General features: G+C 39.9%; 1 protein-coding gene across 1 annotated transcript in view; it reads right to left on the reverse strand.

The window, feature by feature from the left end:
• HDAC4 (histone deacetylase 4) overlaps nucleotides 1-21,982 on the reverse strand; it is a 116,565-nt gene that overhangs the window by 59,469 nt on the left and 35,114 nt on the right. Inside the window, exon 3 of the mRNA XM_069503524.1 lies at nucleotides 2,676-2,726. Coding sequence (XP_069359625.1) covers nucleotides 2,676-2,726 — 51 coding nt within the window. The remainder of the gene's footprint in view (nucleotides 1-2,675; nucleotides 2,727-21,982) is intronic.

Here is a 21,982-nt window from a genome sequence, read left to right on the forward strand (position 1 = left end):
CGTTGTGCTTTAAATAAAAATTCAGCTTAATTTCGTATTCAATCAGAATCTAAAGTCAGACAACGCAGAGAGTCAAACAAAACAAATGCATCCAGCATCCAGCTTGGAAATAGAAAAGGCAACTAAAAACAGATCGCGACAACCTGTTCGCCTCCCTCGCTCCACGGAGCCCGTCCATCTGCGGGGAGGTTGATGGGTTATTTCTGCCCAACAAAGGCTCAAACAAGTGCTGCGCCGGCAAACTCTAAAAATAACATGTTCGATACTTTCCCACTCGTGGGTTATTCTCGGCGGTGGTTATACAAGGGGGCTATTTCGGGCCCTTTTTGTTTATGTGTTGCACGATTTAATCATGTATGGTTTGGTTCGAATCCAGACCAGAATAATGTTTTGGAAACTTTTACTGAGTTATGTTTTTGAAGTTTGAAACAGCATGAATGTGTTAAATGAAAAGTTTCTCGTCATTTTTTGATTGATTTTAATTCAAGAATATACTCATTTTTGAAATATTAGGTACGAAATCCTAATAATATTATAAATGTGAAAGTGTGGATGTTTGGATGTTTGTTACTCAATCACGCAAAAACGGCTGAACGGATTTAGATGTGAATTTGGAATGGAGATAGATTATACCCTGGATTAACACATAGACTACTTTTTATCCCGGAAAAACAAAGAGTTCCCGCGGGATTTTGAAAAATGTAAATCCACGCGGACGAAGTCGCGGGCAATACTAGACCACAAAATGCAACTAGACTAGACTCTAGAGTGTCATATTACAAAAATATAGCAGAACTAGCTTATGCCTGCGACTTTGTCCGCGTGGACTAGACAAATTTCAAACCCCTATTTTACCGCCTTAGGGGTTGTATTTTCAAAAATCCTTTCTTAGTGGATGTTTATGTCATAATAGCTATCTGCATGCCAAATTTCAGCCCGATCAATCCAGTAGTTTGAGCTGTGCGTTGACAGATCAGTCAGTCAGTCAGTCACCTTTTCCTTTTATATATTTAGATATAGATAAGTAAGTAATTAAAATAAAACTATTAATAAACTCACAAATGAATCCAAGGCAAAAGGAAAAGGACTACTTTCGACGTCGACTCAACTTGAACTAAAAACAGAACAGAGTAGTAGAAACAAGCACTTATCTCCAAGTACTGGACTATTTATAACCCATTATCGCAATAAACAGTGTATTAGTTAAAACTGTAATCTGGTCAAGTGCGAGTCGGGGCTTGCGGCTTATCGTTTGAGGAAGTACTCGTTCCTGAAATAGAATCCGCTATCACAGTTTATTACGTCAAATGGGGATAATCATGTTGTTTAAACCGCAAATAACTTTATATTAGGCTAGCTTATGCTCGCGACTTCGTCCGCGTGGACTGCACAATCAAATCCCTATTTTACCCCCTTAGGGGCTGAATTTTCAAAAATCCTTTCGTAGCGGATGCCTACGTCATAATAGCTATCTGCATGCCAAATTTCAGCCCGATCCGTCGAGTAGTTCGAGCTGTGCGTTGATAGATCAGTCAGTCAGTCAGTTACCTTTTCCTTTTATAGGTATATTTAGGTGATTCGACCCATACAACTATCAGAATTAACAAAACTTTGTACAAATAGTTATACCATAAATTAATATTGCCTGCTAGGCAGATATAGACAGAATTTGGCTGAACGATTTTTGTTTTTGTAACATCTGCATTTACATGAACATGAAGTTTACATGAAATTTTTTTCGCTCGTCTATCATTTTTCGATTTCTAGATCCGTTTGTAAAATAAGATGTTTTAAAGTGCTAATTTTTATTATAGTCAAGCCCCCCCCCCCGCCCCCCCCCCCCCCCCCCCCTCCCCCTTCAGCCAAATGGTAGTATATAGGAACGTGAAAAAATTCACAGCAGTAGTATATATTATAATCAATTTTAAAGGAAAACTATCATGGCTAAGTAGGGTTCCTGTTTTTCGAGGTTAATTATTGTACGTAGATATTATGAGATTTATAGTTTTATTGTATCTTTTGTATTTGTGATTGAATTGTGACTACGGAACCCTACACTGCGCGTGGCCCGCCACGCTTTGGCCGGTTTTTTAATTACGATATAATTTAGCGATCACTTACCATAATATTGTCATTGATATATATCACGCGTGTTCATCGTTATAATAAATATTGGGATGATAACGTTTTTTGTAAGTTTTGAACAGTTATCGATGAAATATGGAAACAAAATATTTTAGGTACTCAATTTAAATATGTATAGATATGTATGATTTTTACGGTAACAGGTTTGTATGTTAAATATATTATGTAAATTGTCAATAAATCATATGTTTTTATGATAGTCCTATCAGGCGAAAATCTCTACCAATATTATAAAGGCGAAAGTGTGTTAGTTTGTTGGGTTGTTGGTTCATTGGATTGTCTTTCAATCAAGCAACGGATTGGCGTGATTTTGTGCATGGATTTACTTAGTTAAAGACCTGGAGAACTACGACAGAGATAGAGCTGGGGAGATAACCTGCTTTATATCCCAAAAAAAAGTTCCTACGGGATTGATAAGAACCTCAATGAATCCAATATATAAACTTTAAAAAAAAACTAAACATTACAGTTAGTTATTATAATATTATTACTATAAATTGGTACTTAAGTATCATTAAGATGGTAGTTACCTTCATCAGAAGTATATTGCTGTTGTCTATACGTTGTTCCATTTGAATTACCTGGAAAAAAAAATATTTTTAGTAAATCGAAATACAGAATCAATAAATTTCCCCATTCTACATCCCTATACATATAGACAGAACTAAAACGTTAAAATCCCTGTTCTTGGATATGTCTGCTGCTACCTCGCCGCGTAAAATGATTGTCAAATCCCACTTAGGTACACACACGCCACACGCACACCACGAACACACACACAAACACACACGCACCGTTGTAATTATTGTATATTTTACATTTATTCTAAGTCTATTCTGTTAAAATAGTTTTCATTATAATTTTAAGTAATCTCTTGTGGCCTTCTGTAAAAACAATCTTAAGATTTAAATAATAATTATGTAAGTTCGCTGTGCTAGCCTAGTGGTTAGGACGTCCGCCTTCTAATCGGAGGTCGGGGGTTCGATCCCGGGCACGAACCTTTAACTTTTCGGAGTTATGTGCGTTTTAATTAATTAAATATCACTTGCTTTAACGGTGAAGGAAAACATCGTGAGGAAACCTGCATGCCTGAGAGTTCTCCATAATGTTCTCAAAGGTGTGTGAAGTCTACCAATCCGCACATAGCCAGCGTGGTAGACTATGGCCAAAACCCTTCTCACTCTGAGAGGAGACCCGTGCTCTGTAGTGAGCCGGTGATGGGTTGATCATGATGATGATGATGATGAAGTACGCTGTTGATTACTTTCAAATAAACAAAAAAAAAATGCACTATTCTAAAATCTAAAGTCAATTAAAACTATAAAACTCGAATAAAAACTAATAAATAGTTTGAACGGGTGAAAATAGTCCGCTCCGCATGTCGGCCTGTCAGTGCAGGGCTATTTCTGCAATACACTGAAATACACCAAACCAATGGCACCCCCATTCTACGTCCCTATATAGACAGTTAAAACGTTAAAATCCCTGTTCTAGGCCATGTCTGCTACATCACTGCGTAAAATGATTGTCAAATGCACTATTCTAAAATCTAAAGTCAATCAGTACCCATATTATAAATGTGAAAGTGTGTTGGTAGTTGGTTTGTTGGTTTATTGATTTGTTGGTTTGTCTTTAATCACGTCGCAACGTGATTTTTTGCATGGGTATTCCGGGAAATCAAAGAGTTCCCACGGGATTTGTAAACATCTAAATCCACACGTACGAAGTCGTGGGTATTAGCTAGTTAAAACTATAAAACTCGAATTAAAAAGTAATAAATAGTTTTGGCGCGGGTGAAAATAGCCCGGCCCGCGTCTCTGCCTGTCACGGCGAGGCTATTTGTACGATACACTGAAATACACCAAACCAATAGATTTCCGCGTGCGACTCCGCGCGCTATTTCTGGTTGCGACAAGCACTACGAAAATAATCCGCCAGCCATCCACCATGTGGATATCTTATTTATATTTTTATCGCATTGACAGAGGAAGTTACATCTAATTACAGGGTGTAACCTGTAGGGCGATTGCCTAAAACCTGCATCAATCATTATTACAATCTCAATTGTTCTGATTGGCTGAATTTGCGCGATTCTCGTTGCAACAATGCATTGTAGCCAATAGTGAGCGAGCAACAAGCAATCAGAGGTGATTGCGATCGTGACCTTGTAGCTGTCAATCTCCCGCAATCGCGCAGCTGAACGCTAGCGACAATTGGGTATTTGAGTCCAATTTTTTTATTACTTTATTATTAACTAGGATAAAAATAATGACGTAAACTGAAAAATTAATTAAATCGATCAAATAACAAAAGTTATTAGCATTTAAATATTTCTGATTAGACAGAGATAGCGATATAGCATTTTGACGTCACACCTTACTAATGCCATAGTAGCTTCGTGTGGTTTCATACAAATTTTCGTTTTGCGAGTAAGGTATGGAAGACCCTCCCACTCCAAAATTAAAATGACTGTAACTTGGTAAAACTTTGTTGGATTTTAATATTTTTTTAGCGTACGTCATTATTTTTATCCTAGTTTATAATAAAGTAAAAAAAATTATCAAATTCAAAAGTAGGAAAATACCCAATATAGCGCTATTATTGTACTACCTAAACACAATCCAATACCAATAACCATTTGCCTCATTTTGTAGTTTTAGTATTTTTCAAACCCGCAATGTATAGCGTGCAAAACTCGGGTCAATGGCCCATCTACGAGGCAGCATTGACTCCGAGTGGCCTACTTACGCAACGTTCGTTGACTTCTAGCGTCAGATGTTTTATTTGCATTATATAGTAAACTTTTACAAAATGATAGGATTTTTCTGTTTTTTTTTCGCGTTTTTCTTTGTAGTATCATATAAGTAATCATCAGTAGGTACTGTCACCTGTCTTCGTTTTCGCCAGCGTTCTTGTTACACCCTGTATTATGATAAGTTAAAAGTGGCGAGGCATCGCTGAGAGTTGAATTTTAAAAAAAACGATTATAAGTGTGAGTAGGACTCACACACGAAGGGTTCCCTACCAACACGAAGGGTTCCCTACCATCGCGTCGTACAAGAAATAACACTTTGTTTTTTCATGGCAGACATTTAAAAAAATTTATTATTTGATGTTTGATTTTACAGCGACAATAGAAATACAAATTCTGTGAAAATATTAGCTTTCTACCTATTACACGCTTCACGAGATAGGTACAGCTCGCTAACAGACCGACGGACGGACAGTGAAGGTTTAGTAATAGGGTTGGCACTCTTCAGGTACGGAACCCTACAAATACAGATATAGTATAGCATGTCCTCGTATCTGATGTTTACGCGTGTGGGTTAGGTCGCGCGGTACAACTGAAAGCTCCCATTCATGAAGCGGCCACTACGAGCGAGTAGCAACACAGGCGCGCCGAAACGCAGCTGTCATGTCAGTCTGATAACGCTTCCGGCGAGGTTGTCGCCCTTCCGCCCGCTTATCAACCACCGCCACTCAGCTGGGTGACTTTGCCTTATCTCCGCCGATGTACACTCCTGTGGGAACCCTTGCAATGCCTCCTTCGATAAACAGATACATAAATGGAAATCTAGAAATGATATGTTTTTTTAAATTCAGATACAAGTTAGCCCTTGACTGCAATTTCACCTGGTGGTAAGTGATGTTGCAGTCTAAGATGGAAGCGGGCTAACTTGGAAGGGGTATGACAGTTTTTATTAAACCCATGCCCTTTTGGTTTCTACACGTTTCTAGACGGATCGGGCTGAAATTTGGCATGCAGATAGCTATTGTGACGTAGGCATCCGCTAAAAAAGGATTTTGGAAAACTCAACCCCTAAGGGGGTGAAATAGGGGTTTGTTTGTGTAGTCCACGCGGATGAAGTCTCGAGCATAAGCTAGTTGCGTTATAAAAGGTAAAATGCGCGCGCGCCGATAACTCCGACAAATGCAAATCTTCCATTACCACCATTGACTTATATATTACTTCGTATGGACAGGGTTATTGAACAAACAAAATGGCACCGACTCATTGGTGCTATAGCACCAATGCAACCTCAGTGACGTCTGGATTACAAACGGGTCGTTCATTAGTATCTAAGAGGTGGCGCTGATTTATTTGGTTTCTAAACCGTGAAAAATTTTGTTCGCTTGACCATATCTTGTCATTTATATCGATGATTACCACGAAGTCTGAGTGTACGCAGCGGAATATTTCACTAGATATATCGAAACATGTATTTGTGGGATTTTTCCTAACATCATAGGCAGTTTTTTAAAACATTTGCATGCGTTTTTGCGAACGCGGTCATCGTTGGCTCACATTGTGTTCACATCACGAGAAAGAACAAGTATCGATTAGTGGGGAAGATAATTAATTATAACACGGCTGACTTTTTTTGTTGACGGGTACCTAAACATCCCAAAGATCATCATCATGGGGTCTGCTTTACAATTTGTAAACTAATGCGACAAAGTAGACTTATGACATTCAAACGCCCCTAGCAATATCATCTTCACAGGTTTATATAAAAATCATTACTTGAAAGTGTCCAGTTTAAGAAATTAGTCAAAATAATGACTAATTTGTGAGTAGCTCACGTCAAGCTCATTATTTTGACTAATTTCTTAAACTGAACACTTTCAAGTAAAGATTTTTTAAATAAGCCTGTGAAGATTAGATTTAGATAGGGGCTCAATTTGAATGTTATAAGCCTACTTTGTCGTATTAGTTACAAATGACCGTATCTTTCACCTTAAGATACTCGACGTCCTGGGAAAGACATCGGAAATGGAAAAGACCTACGAAAACCCCCTCGGTGCCCGGTGCCCACCCTCAGCGCATATTGGAAGGCTTCGAGATCTCTTACGAACACAGCGCTACGACCAGAGATAATAACCCCTTGTCTCGCACTCCGCTATGAGGTATTGTATGAGGTATGGCAGATTGTGCCACAGCAAGCTGTCACCTTTCCAACTTTCCAATGTCGCATAGAGCGTCACTATTGGACATCACAATCGCTGGGATCATGACGTAACAAAGCAGAAGCTAGAGGCATTCCAAGCAATTAAAGGATAGAATATACAGCGTTAGTTTTAGTATATGCAAAACCTGAAAGTAGTTTGTTCAGAATCAGTAACAGAGTCTATTGCAATCATTTTTAAAACGGGTTATATTTTGACCAAAAATTTAAAATCCTGCAATTTTGATCACCCAGTTGAATGACCGCATGCACCAGCTGATTCGACTCGCGCGAGCGGGAGGGCGCACGATCGACGCAAAGCTGTCCCGTTCGCTCATAGTCGCTCGCTTGGGGTGACCATGTTTTTGCGGGACAACTATGTATTTTTACTAGTTAATTGACTTTTATATTTTCATATTATTATATTATTGTAAAGCTTGTTTAAATTATCAAACGTACTGTTATATATTTATAATTAATATCTATTTAAGTAATCTGTAAAAAATTGTAATCCTATTTGGCCTTATTTTCAGTCTGTTATTATGTAAAATTATATTGTATATATCGTTGTTGATTGCAAAAAACGAATAAAATAAAATAAAATAAAACAACGACTCAACACAACAAGCTTATAGCTTCGTAAGTTTTCATTAAGTATTTTTGAAATTTTGTATAATATGTATTCCTTATGTAAAAATATTCGACACGTATTTCGGTTTTTGCGTATATTAAAACTAACGTAGTATAGGTAGATCATAATTATAGAACGGTGTCTCTTGGTTGCGGAAGCTAAGATCTGCATAAGGTAGCTAAATGTTGAAAGTGTCTAAGAAGGAAACTAGCGAAATTGACATCTGTTGCCATACTCGTAGATAGAGACAGTCCTCGAGATACCGGCCGGAATTCACTCCATCATTCCTCGCTTACAAAAGAACATGATTATGCAGAGTACTAGTTATTTTAGTACAGGAAGGAAAATCAATAGCTTTACATTTAAACGCAATGAGCACCAAAATAAACATGTACCAATCAAGGCTAAAGTTTATTTTGAGCTCATGGTATCTTTATTTATTTACCAATAGGTATATACCTAGTCCGCGACAGGTTGAGATGGCAATCGGGGTATGAGGCGGGGGGATGCTCCGCATAGCCGCACGTCGCTCGCATCGGATAAGGGCGGGGGTAGTGCGGGTGTGCGGCCTTAGTCGTACCAACATCTAAATGTTTTTGTGTAAATTGTACACAACTCGAAACTGGCTGGTCACGATAGGCTGCTGTGTACTTGACTTAAATCATTTCGAGCCCGAAATCTCACCAGGACTACGACCTTCAACAAGAAATAAAAACCGGTCAAGTGCGAGTCAGGCTCGCGCAAAGAGAGTTCCGTACTACAGTCGTATTTTTTCGACTTTTTGCACGATAAATCAAAAACTATTATGCATAAAAATAAATAAAAATCTGTTTTAGAATGCACAAGTGAAGCCCTTTCATATGATACCCCACTTGATATAGTTATCTTACTTCGAAAGTTGAAAATAGCAATATTTGTTCATGACCACAATTTTTTTTGTGACAATTTTATTTGTGTGATGTAACCACAAATTCACGGTTTTCAGATTTTTCCCCGAATGTCTGCTATGAGATCTACCTACCTACCAAATTTCATGATTCTAGGTCAACGGGAAGTACCCTGTAGGTTTCTTGACAGACCGACAGACAACAAAGTGATCCTATAAGGGTTTCGTTTTTCCTTTTGAGGGACGGAAGCCTAAAAACGACCAACGAAAATCTTACGGAATATTTTGCCAGAATCAGCTTTCCGAACCGCTACAAATAGACAACCTTGACATTTCAAAGTAGGTTGGAAAATAGGCCTACAACAAATAAACGTTATTTTTATTCGTTCATAATAGTTTCTTTCTCTTCAGAGAAAGGCAGTAAATTGTGTAATTAACGACAAATGTTAATTTCGTTGTAGTTAATTGTAGTCGAGTTATTTGGCAGTTTGTAGCGCCAAAGTACATTGTAGGTACGTATAGGTACAATAAATGAAACAATTAAAGTGTATAGGAATTCCCCTATTGCTATTATAATATTCCATTTATTTCCATGTATCGGATCCATATGTCATCACTGGTAACACGCAATGTTCGAAGACTTTGGTCTTCAAGCACTGACGAAGAATTTTCGACGAGAAGTAATCAAGCATTAAAAAACCGTCAACTTTTAAAAAGTTGGGTTAGGTTCTGAATAGAGTTATTTTGTCGGTGGATTAGGGGTAAAAACATTACGAACAAAAATTCATATAAACGTGACGAAGCATTTTCAGTTTATAATACCTACCAGTTCAATAATGTTATTCATCAAGTCATTGTCCGCGTCAATACAAATAACAAAGGACAAAAACTTATTTTTTAAAGAGGCGGAAGGAAATTCTCGATCACGTAATAATGAATAATATTACGTCGTACCTACAATTTATTCGGTGGAAATCATTGACTTATTTGAACAAACAAAATGACGCCGACTCTGTGGTGCTTTAGCACCAATGCAACCTCAGTGACACCTGGATTTCAAACGGGTCGTTCATTAGTATCTAAGAGGTGGCCCTGATTTATTTGGTTCCAAAACCGTGAATAATTTTGTTCGGTTGACCATATCTTGTTATTTATACCGATGGTGGGAATAAGTGTCATTTTCATGTTTACGTTTACGTGTTTTGCATGGGTATAATCAAAGAACTGGAGAGTGACATAGGCCACTTTTTATCCCGGAAAATCAAAGAGTTCCCACGGGATTTTTAGAAACCTAACTCCACGCGGACGAAGTCGCGGGCATCAATCGAGGAATAAATTGGGCGTAATGACAGTTTTTGTACTGAGAACCTGCCAAAATATGAAATTTATTCGCGGATAAGACTTATTTTATGTTGGTGAAATCGGCCGGAACTATATTCCAGGATTAAAAATTCTAGTGGAGCCAAGTGCCCGGCACGTATTGTTGAGGGATTTCTCGGCGTCCAATAAAATAGTGAACTGTATTACACGTTATAACTTTATAAGTAATTTATTAGTAAAGAGAACAATTATTAATTTAACTAAGACACAGAATCGTCTGACGTGGTCACTTTGTAGTCGTGTATATGTAAAGTAAATGTGTGGTCCGCTAGTCGTACGCGGTCGCGTAACACGCGAGCCGTTGCCGACGCGCGACCTTCTCATCGCGGCCGGATAACCGCGGCTATCCTGAACAAATTCACCACATATAAAACACCACTCGAATAGTATTGAAGTCGTGGAAGAAAGCCCGAAGATAATAAGTGACGTGTGACACAGATATGTGGTCGTAGGTAAGATGAGATGCACCGCTGCGTGGCGGTGTCGCCTTGGCCGCGATGCGCCGTGGCGCGACGCCGGCGCGACGCGCTTGCGGCAGACGGTGGGTCGCCTCGGCCCCACGCACTGTGCAAGTAGCATATGAAATGAAATTAAATAATTTATTTGCATGAACACGGGAAGACAAGGTATTTACAATAGAGAGCTAAGCTAACATATCCAGTCAGGAAACCCTGACGTACAAATGTTTTGACAAAGTAGGTACTTACATACTTGGAAAACGGCTGCATTGCCTCGTGCACACCGACACCATGTGTTGTTCGCATTGTTACAGATGTAAAAGTACTTTTCCAGAAGGTTTCCTCTAGTTAGAGGTATGACTGTGACCGTTTTACGGTCGCGTAGTCCCCTCGGAAGCCGTAAAGCTTGTGCTAGGAGTAGGTACGACAAGGGTGCAACGGATGGAGTTTGAACCGCCGACCTTTCGGATTTCACTCCGCTCCTTTGACCGTTGCGCTATTGAGGCGTTATTTGAATCTCAGCCATCAACTTGAAAGCTTCCACGTGGGTGATTAACAACGCTAGACGGCGAATAAAAAGGCCATCTATCTCAGGCCTGGATCTACTTGTGCCGTTGTGCCGATCAAATGAAAGAGATGTTAATCATTAGCGATGAGTCAGCGGCGCGGAGGTCAATCGCAGAGATGTCCCGAGGGCCGGCGCCGCAGCCGCCCGCCACCTAATTGGCACGCTGCCACCTCGCCGACCGCCGACCGCCGACCGCCGACCGACAACCCGACACACTTGCAGAATGCATACTTGCATTTATTTGTGGTTCAGTTTAACTAACTGCATCACTTTCGGATTCGCAAACTAAAGTCCTTCGGACCCGTCTCCCGACGTGAGAGTGACTCTATTGAGCGTCTAGTAGCGCAGGGCAAGAGGGGTACCAGAGGGCGAGGAAGGGCGAGTTGCCGCAGCAGGCAAACATCTGCTGGCGGAGGTAACGAGGTGTTGTTGGTCCCTTGTGCTCCGTCGTTAGCGGTGGGCTGGAACTTCGTGAGGTGTTTAGTCGGTAGGAGTCCGACATAACCACTGTGCTCCCCCGTGGCCGGTGGTATCCATGATGGATTTTCCTCACGAGAAAAAAAAAGGTTCCAGATACCAGGCGATGCACCTACCTCTTCGCAATAGGGAAAGCGCCTACTGAAAATTGCTACTTTTGCGGAGAGGAAGACACCCCGAGACACGCGATTTTTGAGTGTCCCGCGTGCGCGGATCTTAGAGAAGCAGCACAGGGAGCAAGCGACAGTGTCAACGCCCAAAATCTGGTAGCCCGTATGGTGTCAAGCGAAAATGAGTGGCACAGATACGGTCAGATGCTGAGAGCCATAATGTTGAGAAGGGAGGATAGAGAAAAACAAGAAAAAAAGGAGAGAGAGCAACCAGAGGGTCAGCACGAAGTAATGTTACACGGTTCCGTGCTGATCTCGCAGAGGGGGAGGTCTTTTTAGTCCGTGCGAGTCGGACACACCCTGTCGATAGACAGAAGTCCATTAGGGATTTTTCCTCCTCCTAAAAAAAAAAAAAAAAAAAAAAAAAAAAGATACCAGGCGATGCGTGGTCCACCGTGTAGGCCAGTCATTAAAGCCAAAACCCGAAAGTAATTAGTAACTTGATGAAATTGTAGGGGGTTTTTAAAGAAGGTGAAATAACTTACCGTGTGATTTTGCAGCGTTCTGGGGTGTACGGAGAGGGTTGAAGGGCAATGTTATTGACAAAAAACCCGTTTCACCCCTTTTCAACCCTTTCCGTACACCCCAGAACGCTGCAAAATCACACGGTAAGTTATTTCACCTTCTTTAAAAACCCCCTACAATTTCATCAAGTTACTAATTACTTTCGGGTTTTGGCTTTAATACTGGCCTAGTGGGGTTTCGGTAAGAGTATATAACATAACCCCGTATCAAAAAAAAAAAAAAAGTCAGTCAAACATTTTAGCTGTGGAATGTGGATGCATGTTATGATATATCTCAACATATAGCCGGCGTGATTGCAATATGGAGTCAAGAGCAAATCTATTACACAACGAGTATGCAGCGGGATAGAATCGCGCATGTTTTACGTCCGTGCCCGTGCCAAGCACGCCGCCTGCGAGTGGATTGATGGCTCTTCGTGTTAACGCGGTGTACCACACGCATCCCTGTTCACTGTTCACTGTTCACTGTTCACTGTTCACTGGACACTCGTGTGATTCGAAGGTATGCGGTGTTCAGCTGCGCGATTGCGGGAGAATGACAGCTACAATATCACGATCGCAATCATCTCTGATTGGTTAACGCTCGCTCACTATTGGCTACAATGCAACAATGCAACAAGAGTCGCACAAATTCAGCCAAACAGAACAATTGAGATTGTAATAATGATTGATGCAGGTTTTAGACAATCGCCCTACTGGCAGATGCGAGTCGCTACTCGCTATTACTACCCATATTTCACTACCCATATTATAAATTTGAAAGTGTGTTTGTTTGGTGGTTTATTGGTTTGTTGGTTTGTCCTTCAATCCCGTCGCAACAGAGCAACGGATCGACGTGATTTTGCATGGGTATAGTAAAAGACCTGGAGATTGACATAGGCTTCATTTTATCCCGGAAAAATAAAGAGTTCCCATGGGATTATTAAAAACCTAAATCCACGCGTAGAAAGTCATAAGCTAGTGTCATGATTTTCAAATAATAATTTATCGTTCGAGTCAAATCACATACTTTTTACAACTCCATTAAGATTTAGGAATAATCTCATTGGATGAAATTTCAAAGAGGCTGTTATGGGTGGGTTGTTTTCGATTCAGACCAATGGCCATACACTTTGCATTTTTCTGTGGAATGAATGAAAAAAAGAAACGTGACATTTGGTCGGCATAAATGGCGTTTTATAAAATTAATTCGTTTGGAGCTTTAGAGCTGGGAGGTAATCTCAAAAAGTGTGAAGTATTGTTGTAAGTGGTGATAAAGATGTAAAAGAAGTGTTTCATGTGTTTCAATGAGCATAAATGTGTTAAAGAAGTATTACATGGTGTTTCAATGAGTTACCTCATAAGTATTTACGAGTGTATTGAATTAAACATCTGATATCGACGTTGAAGAAGGCATATTCATTATACTAGTAAATATGATAAAAAGTAGTTTGTCCACCATCTCCTCAATATTATTCTCGTCCGCATCCATGGCAGACATGCCCATAGCTAGGCCCGCATGGCGCATGGCTACACGGGCTGACAGATTGAGCCGCGGACACTTTTAGCTCGTCTACACTTCGCCCCATACAGCAATAGCTACACAACCCGTCGGCTATTTCGGTTAGTCTATAAACGGAAAGCCCGGCCGCGTATATATAGAAATGGCCAAACGCACCGATGCTCTTCGCACCTGATTGGACGCGGGCGGCGCGCGGCGGGCCAGGGGCTCCGTTAAGGATTTTTGCGCCTCTAATAAACTTGATAACTCTTATGTGCCTTGTGTACCTACCCGATATCCACATACGGCCAGAATTAATAGCCAGTTAATCTCTATCAGTATCCATATCAATACTTATAATAATTATAAATATAAATGCGAAAGTGTGTTTGTTTGCTGGTTTGTCCTTTAATCACGTCGCAACGGTGCAACGGATTGACGGGATTTTTTTCATGGGTATAGTTAAAGACCTGGAGAGAGACATAGGCTACTTTTTATCCCGCGTATTAAAATCAAAGCGTTCCTACGGGATTTTTAAAAACCTAAATCCACGAGGACGAAGTCGCGGGCATCAGTTAGTTTGAATATTAAAAAAGTCGTGGTAGCCTAGTGGTTAAGACATCCGCCTCCTATTCGGGAGGTCGGGGGATCAATCCCGGGAACGCAATTCTAACTTTTCGGAGTTATGTGCGTTTTAAGAAATTAAATATCACTTGCTTTAACGATGAAGGAAGACATCGTGAGAAAACCTGCATGCCTGATAGTTCTTCCACCAATCCGCACTTGGCCAGCGTGGTGGACTATGGCCAACTCCTTCTCATACTGAGAGGAGACCCTGCTCTGTAGTGAGGTTTCCTCGCGATGTTTTTCTTCACCATTAAAGCAAGTAATATTTAATTACAGTAGGCACGCCGCAGTAAATAATGTACATCGACCTTTAGAATGAGATTTCAGCTTTGTAGAGCGTTGTCTCTGTCACTCATACCTATGTGACGTTTTGTCGGTCTCAACGACATACAGACACAATGCTCTAGAAAACCGCTATCTTTTTCTAAAAGTCGATAGTACGCTATATTAACTCCGAAAAATTGAGGTACATGCCCGGGATGGAACCCCCGACCTCCGATTAAGAGGCGGACGTCCTAACTTCTCCTTACCACTAGGCTATCAGTTATCACATTTCTTCGCTTAGCAAAGTACAAACAATAAAACGAAACAATCTAAAAGCAGAAGTGCAACGTGTCAGCTAGTTCCGCTCGGCGCGGTGCGTCACTTCCTGTGCCGCCCGCCCTGCGCCTGCGCACACTCCCGCCCGCCCACATCATCACAACGTAAGTAGTACGTACGAGTAGTGTAAAATGGGATCACTCATCTAACATCTTGTAGAGTACTAAATTGATTTTATTAAGTTTCACACCAACAATGGTTTTGTTCCAGAGAATTCTTATCTAAATATATAAAAGGGAAAGGCGAATGACTGACTGATCAACGCACTGCTCAAACTTTTGAACAGCTCGGGCTGTTTGATATGCAGACAGTTTTATTATGACGTATATATATTTCCAAAAATACTTTTTGAGTGCCTATAAAAGGAACCTACCTTGAGAGATTGTGAAATGAATGAATACATCATGGATTTTGAGAAAACGAAAGCGCTACCAAAATTGAAAGTAGGGGTTATTAAGAAGTTATGCAATAAAAAAACAAGGTGAACTTTAATATCTTTTTTCGATTTCTTTTTTAATTAATTAAAGTTCTCGATTTATTTCGAAAACTTGCTGTGTACCTATAAATAGTCATGGACATTATGAATTCACTCTTAATTAGTAGATAGATATAATGCACAAGTTTTTAAAAATTTAGGGTGAATTTTTTATTTAAGTACCTACTCGCATAAGACTTAACTACCCGTCGCAATCGTAATTAAGAATCAGTACCTTATTATAAATGCGAAAGTATGTTTGTTTGATGGTTTGTCCTTTAATCACGTCGCAACGGATTGCGGTGATTTTTTGCATGGGCTTAGATAAATACCTGGAAAGTGACATAGGTTACTTTTTATCCCAGAAAATCAAAGAATTCCCACGGGTTTTTTTAAAAACCTAAATCCACGCGGACGAAGTCGCGGGCTCAGCTAGTCTAACATAAAATTTCAGTCGAAATAAGTTACAAGTAGGTAGAAGTTTTTATTTTTTTTATTTTTTTATTCAGATACAAGTTAGCCCTTGACTGCAATCTCACCTGGTGGTAAGTGATGATTCAGTCTAAGATGATAGCGGGCTAACCTGGAAGGGGTATGGCAGTTTTTATTAAACCCATACCCCTTTGGTTTCTACACGGCATCGTACCGGAACGCTAAATCGCTTGGCGGCACGGCTTTACCGGTAGGGTGGTAACTAGCCACGGCCGAAGCCTCCCACCAGACCAAACCAGAAATTTAGAAATTATAAAATTCCAAACCCCTGCCAGGAATCGAACCCGGGACCTCCCACTATTAAGACCACAGCGCTCACCACTGCGCCAGGGAGTTCGTCAAGTAAGGTAATCTTGTATTAATGTAAGAGAAACTCGTATCACATCTGCATTACATTTATTTCCCAAAATAATCAAACTACTGTTACAACATTTTATTAAGGTTTTTGACAAGAGTATATTATAATAACTACGTTTTTGGTATCTTCTATTAATCTATGGTCAGGTTTGTTGAAAAGGGACATAGACTATAAAGTATGCATTGCTACCTATATTTTAACATCTTGCCATTAGGGAGTTCCAGTATCCACCTTCTATCTCCATCATCAGGCCCGCGACTTTGTCCGCATGGACTACACAAATTTCGAGCTCCTATTTCACCCCCTTAGGGGTTGAATTTTAAAAAATCCTTTCTTAGCGGATGTTTACGTCATAATAGCTATCTGCATGCCAAATTTCAGCTTGGATCCGTCCTGTCGTTTGAACTGTATGTTATGTAAAAGGCGACTGACTGACTGACTGATCTATCAATCAGTCAGTCAGTCAGTCACCTTTTCGTGTGCCCCCGCTCTCATGCTTATTTCTAAAAGTACATTTGTACATAGAGACGTCATAAAAACTATTCCAAGAATATCATCAGTCTCTTTATTTCGAGGAAAACCGTCGAATCAATCTAAATGTACTACAAAAAGTAATATTTGTGGTTAACAGCGGAAACTGTACTTTTTACACCGAACTTAGGTTTAATATTCACGCTACAAGGTTAGTTTTTTAAGCAATACTAAAAATAGCACTTTAATGATCAACCCATCGCCGGCTCACTACAGAGCACGGGTCTCCTCTCAAGAGTGAGAAGTGTTTTGGCCATAGTCTACCACGCTGGCCAAGTGCGGATTGGCAGACTTCACACACCTTTGAGAACATTATGGAGAACTCTCAGGCATGCAGGTTTCCTCACGATGTTTTCCTTCACCGATAAAGCAAGTTTTAATTACTTAAAAACGCACATAACTCCGAAAAGTTAGAGGTGCGTGCCCGAGATCGAACCCCCGACCTCCGATTGGAAGGCGGACGTCCTAACCACTAGGCTACCACAGCTATGTTTAAAGCGTCCAGTAGTTAGTAATATATCTTCATCCATTCAGACTTGACCAAAAGATAGATAATATGTTACGCTAAAAGACCGGAAACGCTCATTGAGTGAAAAATTAAACGGGCAAGTGCGAGTCAGACTCGCGCACCGATCGTTCCGTACATACAGTCTATATTTTTTCGAAATTTGGCACGATAAATCAAGAAGTATTATGCATAAAAATAAATAAAAATCTGTTTTAGAATGTAAAGCCCTTTCATATGATACCCCACTTGGTATAGTAATCTTACTTTATAAGTTGAAAATACTAATTAGGTATTTGTTCCAAACACTCTTTTTTGTGATGTAACCACAAATTCACGGTTTTCAGATTTTTCCTCTAATATCTGCTATAAGACCTACCTACCTACCTGCCAAATTTCATGATTCTAGGTCAACGGGAAGTACCCTGTAGGTTTCTTGACAGACCGACAACAAAGTGATCCTATAAGGGTTCCGTTTTTCATTTTGAGGTACGGAACCCTAAAATCATACAATCAGTACCTACCCTTAGTATAAATGCGAAAGTGTGTTTGTTTGTTGGTTTGTCCTTCAATCACGTCGCAACGGTGCAACGGATTAACGTGATTTTTTGCTTGCATGGGTATAGATAAAGACCTGGAGGGTGGCATAAGCTAAATTTCATCCCGGGAAATCAAAGAGTTCCCAAGGGATCTTAAAAAAAATCTAATTCCACTAGACACTCCCGCAGTTTTATATCCCCAAAAATCTTCCATATACCTTTCACCAAATCTCATCTAGGAAATCAAGCCCCAATTATGCGTATATGTGCAAAATTTAACGAAATATCAAAAAAGATACGGCATCGACATATTTCATGACTCAGCTACTGCATTCAAAAAAAAGCTCTTATCATTTTAGGGTGGGTTCATCTCCTGAGTAACTTAATTATTAATTGTTAAGTTAAGTAGTTAGTTAAGTTCTTTTTATTTGTCTAGATATTTTGCAAATGCTGTGTACACATTTTATAGATACATTTGTCAGCCTGTGTTTGTCTATAAGTGTCGTAGTTTGTGTTAAATTAATGTATTGTGTGTGTTCCTAATAAATAAAATAAAAAATAAAAATAAAATAAATTCCACGCGCACGAAGTCGCGGGAGAAAATATAATAATCGAGATAAACTGCCGCCAGCCGGTCCGCTTTGGTACGCAGCGAATCGTTCCTGAGCACTTCCTCCCACGTCAATCCGCCAACCTTTGCTCTATAAATGCCTTTATGAGCTGATCTCTGACCCCGGCTATTGAGTCAGGTGTTACGACTCACGAATGGCATGAGAAAGGTCACCACTCAGACTATCAAAAAGCTAAAGTTAGAAGTTATTTAAAATTTTTGTAAAAATAAAATATTTTTATAAGAAAATTAGCGATAAAGCGATAAAGAGGTAAAGTTTTTAAGTTTGTTTATAGGTTGTAATCTCTGGTGCTAATGAATCGATTTTGAAAATTCTTTCACCAGTTATAGAAAGCTAAATTAGCTATTCCTGAATAATAGGCTATTTTTTAAAAATTGGAGATATGTAAATTGCAATAAGCTGCCCGTGCGAAGACGGGGCGGGTCGCTAGTTTATAATAAATTGTGTAGAAAGAATAATAAAATATTGATAGTCTACAAAATTTGAAACTTTTAGTTCATATTCAGTTTAATCAGTGCATAGCTCCTTTCTTTCTCTTTTCTCTCGGAGTAAATTACTTTACGAGTAATTTACTCCGAGAGAAAAGAGTGATCATCTTCCAAACCAAAATCAACCATCAGCCATCTTGACCTATTTCTGATAACGCTTAACGCTTCAGGTGACACAGTACGCTCGACCGAAATTGACGGCGCACGTGGGTAACTTGTTTGCTTTTCACCTGACATTGTATGAGAAAAGTGAGAGGTACGATGATTTTCACCAAAATCAAGCGCGCGAAAAGGGTTTAGGAAAAGTATTTTTGAGAAAAAGATACTAAATGTATGTTTGCAAAGTAAAGATATTTCAACTAATAAATATATAAACTATGCCTAATGTTAAATTATTTTAGAATTTTCATACTCCTAATCTTATTTATTTACGCCCAAAGTTGTCATAAATTTAGTGTTAAAATAGGAATATTTCGAGGCTCGTAACTTTAAAATCAATATTTTTTTTCAATGTTTTATATATCAATAAACTTAGATAATGGTTTGACAAACCGATATAATACTTAGTTTTGAGCATACAATATCAAATAATGTAGTAATTACCCTCCTACGTTTGTATGAAGAAAGCACCGAATTGCGCCCTCTTAAATGACAAAATTAAACATATTGTTTCAACTTTCAACCCAGGATATGGCGTTGCGTAAACTTGGCTATAATACGGTACGACTCCATAAACTTTACGATGCCATCGGTCCATCGTTAACGTCTCCCATCCGTCCGTCCGTCCGTCGATGCGTCCATGCGGAGTATATTGAGCGACTAGACGTCGTGAATTATATCATAACGGTTCCGCAGCGGCCCGCTTGCCCCGATTCGACAAAATTAACTGCTAATGATAAATTATTGTCAATCCCTACTTTATATATATAGGTATTTTTTTAAATGCGACAGTGCTTGTTTGATGGTTTGTCCTTCAATCATTTAACACACGATTATGGCTAGAAAGCCGATGACAATAATGACATCAGTACCCTTATTATAAATGCGAAAGTGTGTTTGTTTGTTGGTTTATTGGTTTGTTGGTTTTTTCCTTCAATCACGTCGCAACAGAGCAACGGATTGACCTGATTTTTTGCATGGGTATAGTCAAAGACCTGGAGAGTGACATAGGCTTCTTCTTCTTCTTTCTTCTTTGGGGCTATACAGGTCCTTACTATCCCTGAATCACTGCGACCGTCTCCGTTCTATTGTGTTTGCCTCCACTTCACACTTCCTTATCAAATCCTGTGGCCGCCAGATACAGCAGCACCTTCTTGACTGGAATTGAAGTAACATCCTCCGGATAAATGATGTGTCTCCCTAGGTGGACGCTACGTTTGTGCATCAGAGCAGGGCAGAAGCAGATAATGTGCATCGGAGTCTCGGGAGACTCGTGGCACAGCCTGCAGATGTCCGAGCCCTGGAGCTTAAGGTTATACATGTGCCTTTTCAGGCCACAGTGGCCCGTTAAAGCTCGCACCAGGATGCACATGTTACTTCTGTTAAGCGACAGCACCTCAGATGCTACCTGTGACATAGGCTACTTTTTTATCCCGGAAAATCAAAGAGTTTCCACGGGATTTTTTAAAACGTATTTCCACGCGAACGAAGTCGCAGGCATCAGCTAGTATACTATAAGGAAAAAAAAAACTCTGGATGAAGCTGGGGCACAGCAGCGCCCGCGCTCGCCCGCACCGGGTTAGGGCGGGGACTGTGCGGCTGTGCGGGGCACCCCCACCCCGATTGCCATCACGACCTGCCGCGTACTGTACGCAGAAGGAGCAAGTACAATCGCCACACGTATGCAAATTGCACGCTATTAATACCCAGATGGACAGCCCGTAGTACATTAGCGCGGCCATACTGTTTATTTATATTCGTGAGGTAATTCTGTACTCGTGATGCAATTCCGCACATTCTATGTTTAACTTCACATACTTACCTACCATCTATTAGGGTTCCGTACCTCAAAAGGAAAAACGGAACCCTTATAGGATCACTTTGTTGTCTGTCTGTCTGTCTGTCTGCCGGTCTGTCAAGAAACCTACGGGGTACTTCCCGTTGACCTGGAATCATGAAAATTGGCAGGTAGGTAGGTCTTATAGCAGACATTCGGGGGAAAATCTGAAACCCGTGAATTTGGGGTCAGATCACACAAAAACAAATTAAATTGAGGTCATGAACTAATAACTAGTATTTTCAATTTTCGAAGTAAGATAACTATATCAAGTGGGGTATCATATGAAAGGGCTTTACCTGTGCATTCTTAAACAGATTTTTATTTATTTTTATGCATCATAGTTTTTGAATTATCGGACAAAATGTCAAAAAAATACGACTCTAGTATGGAACCCTCGTTGCGCGAGCCTGACTCGCACTTGGCCGGTTTTTTTTTATTACCCGACTACGGCAAAGCCAAAAGGAAGAGTTATGATTTTAGCAGTCTATGTACAGTACGCGGCCTAAAGTATTATGTACAGCAGCCTTTAGAATGACATTTCGGCTTTGTAGAGCGTTGTCTCTGTCACTCATACCTACATGACGTTTTGTCGGTCTCAACGACAAGAACAGCGCTCTACAAATGTGCAAGCAATCTCCTTCTAAAGATCGATGTACATTACTTTCGGCCGCGTACTGTATGTATGTATGTTTGTTTGTTTGTAACTATTTTGTGTGTTCCACTGTAGCGGCTAAACTACTGAACCAATTTTCGACTTCATCGGCGTGGTCTACACAAATTTCAATCCCTTAGGGGTTGAATTTTCATAAATCCTTTCCTAGCGGATGTCTATGCAATAATAGCTATATGCATGCCCAGCCTGATCCGTCCAGTACTTTGAGCTGTGCGTTGATAGATCAGTCAGTCAGTCAATCACCTTTTCCTTTTAAATATTTAGATAAGATCCGGAAAGAAACCTGTAATATGAAAACGTCTTTAAATTTCAAATTCAATCGTATGGTTTATTTTAATATCCGTGTTTTTTTGGATTTTAAATTTTACATCATGAATTTATCAATGGCGATCAAAAAC

Source organism: Maniola hyperantus, chromosome 15 (genome assembly GCF_902806685.2).
Source record: "Maniola hyperantus chromosome 15, iAphHyp1.2, whole genome shotgun sequence".
NCBI lineage: Eukaryota > Metazoa > Arthropoda > Insecta > Lepidoptera > Nymphalidae > Maniola > Maniola hyperantus.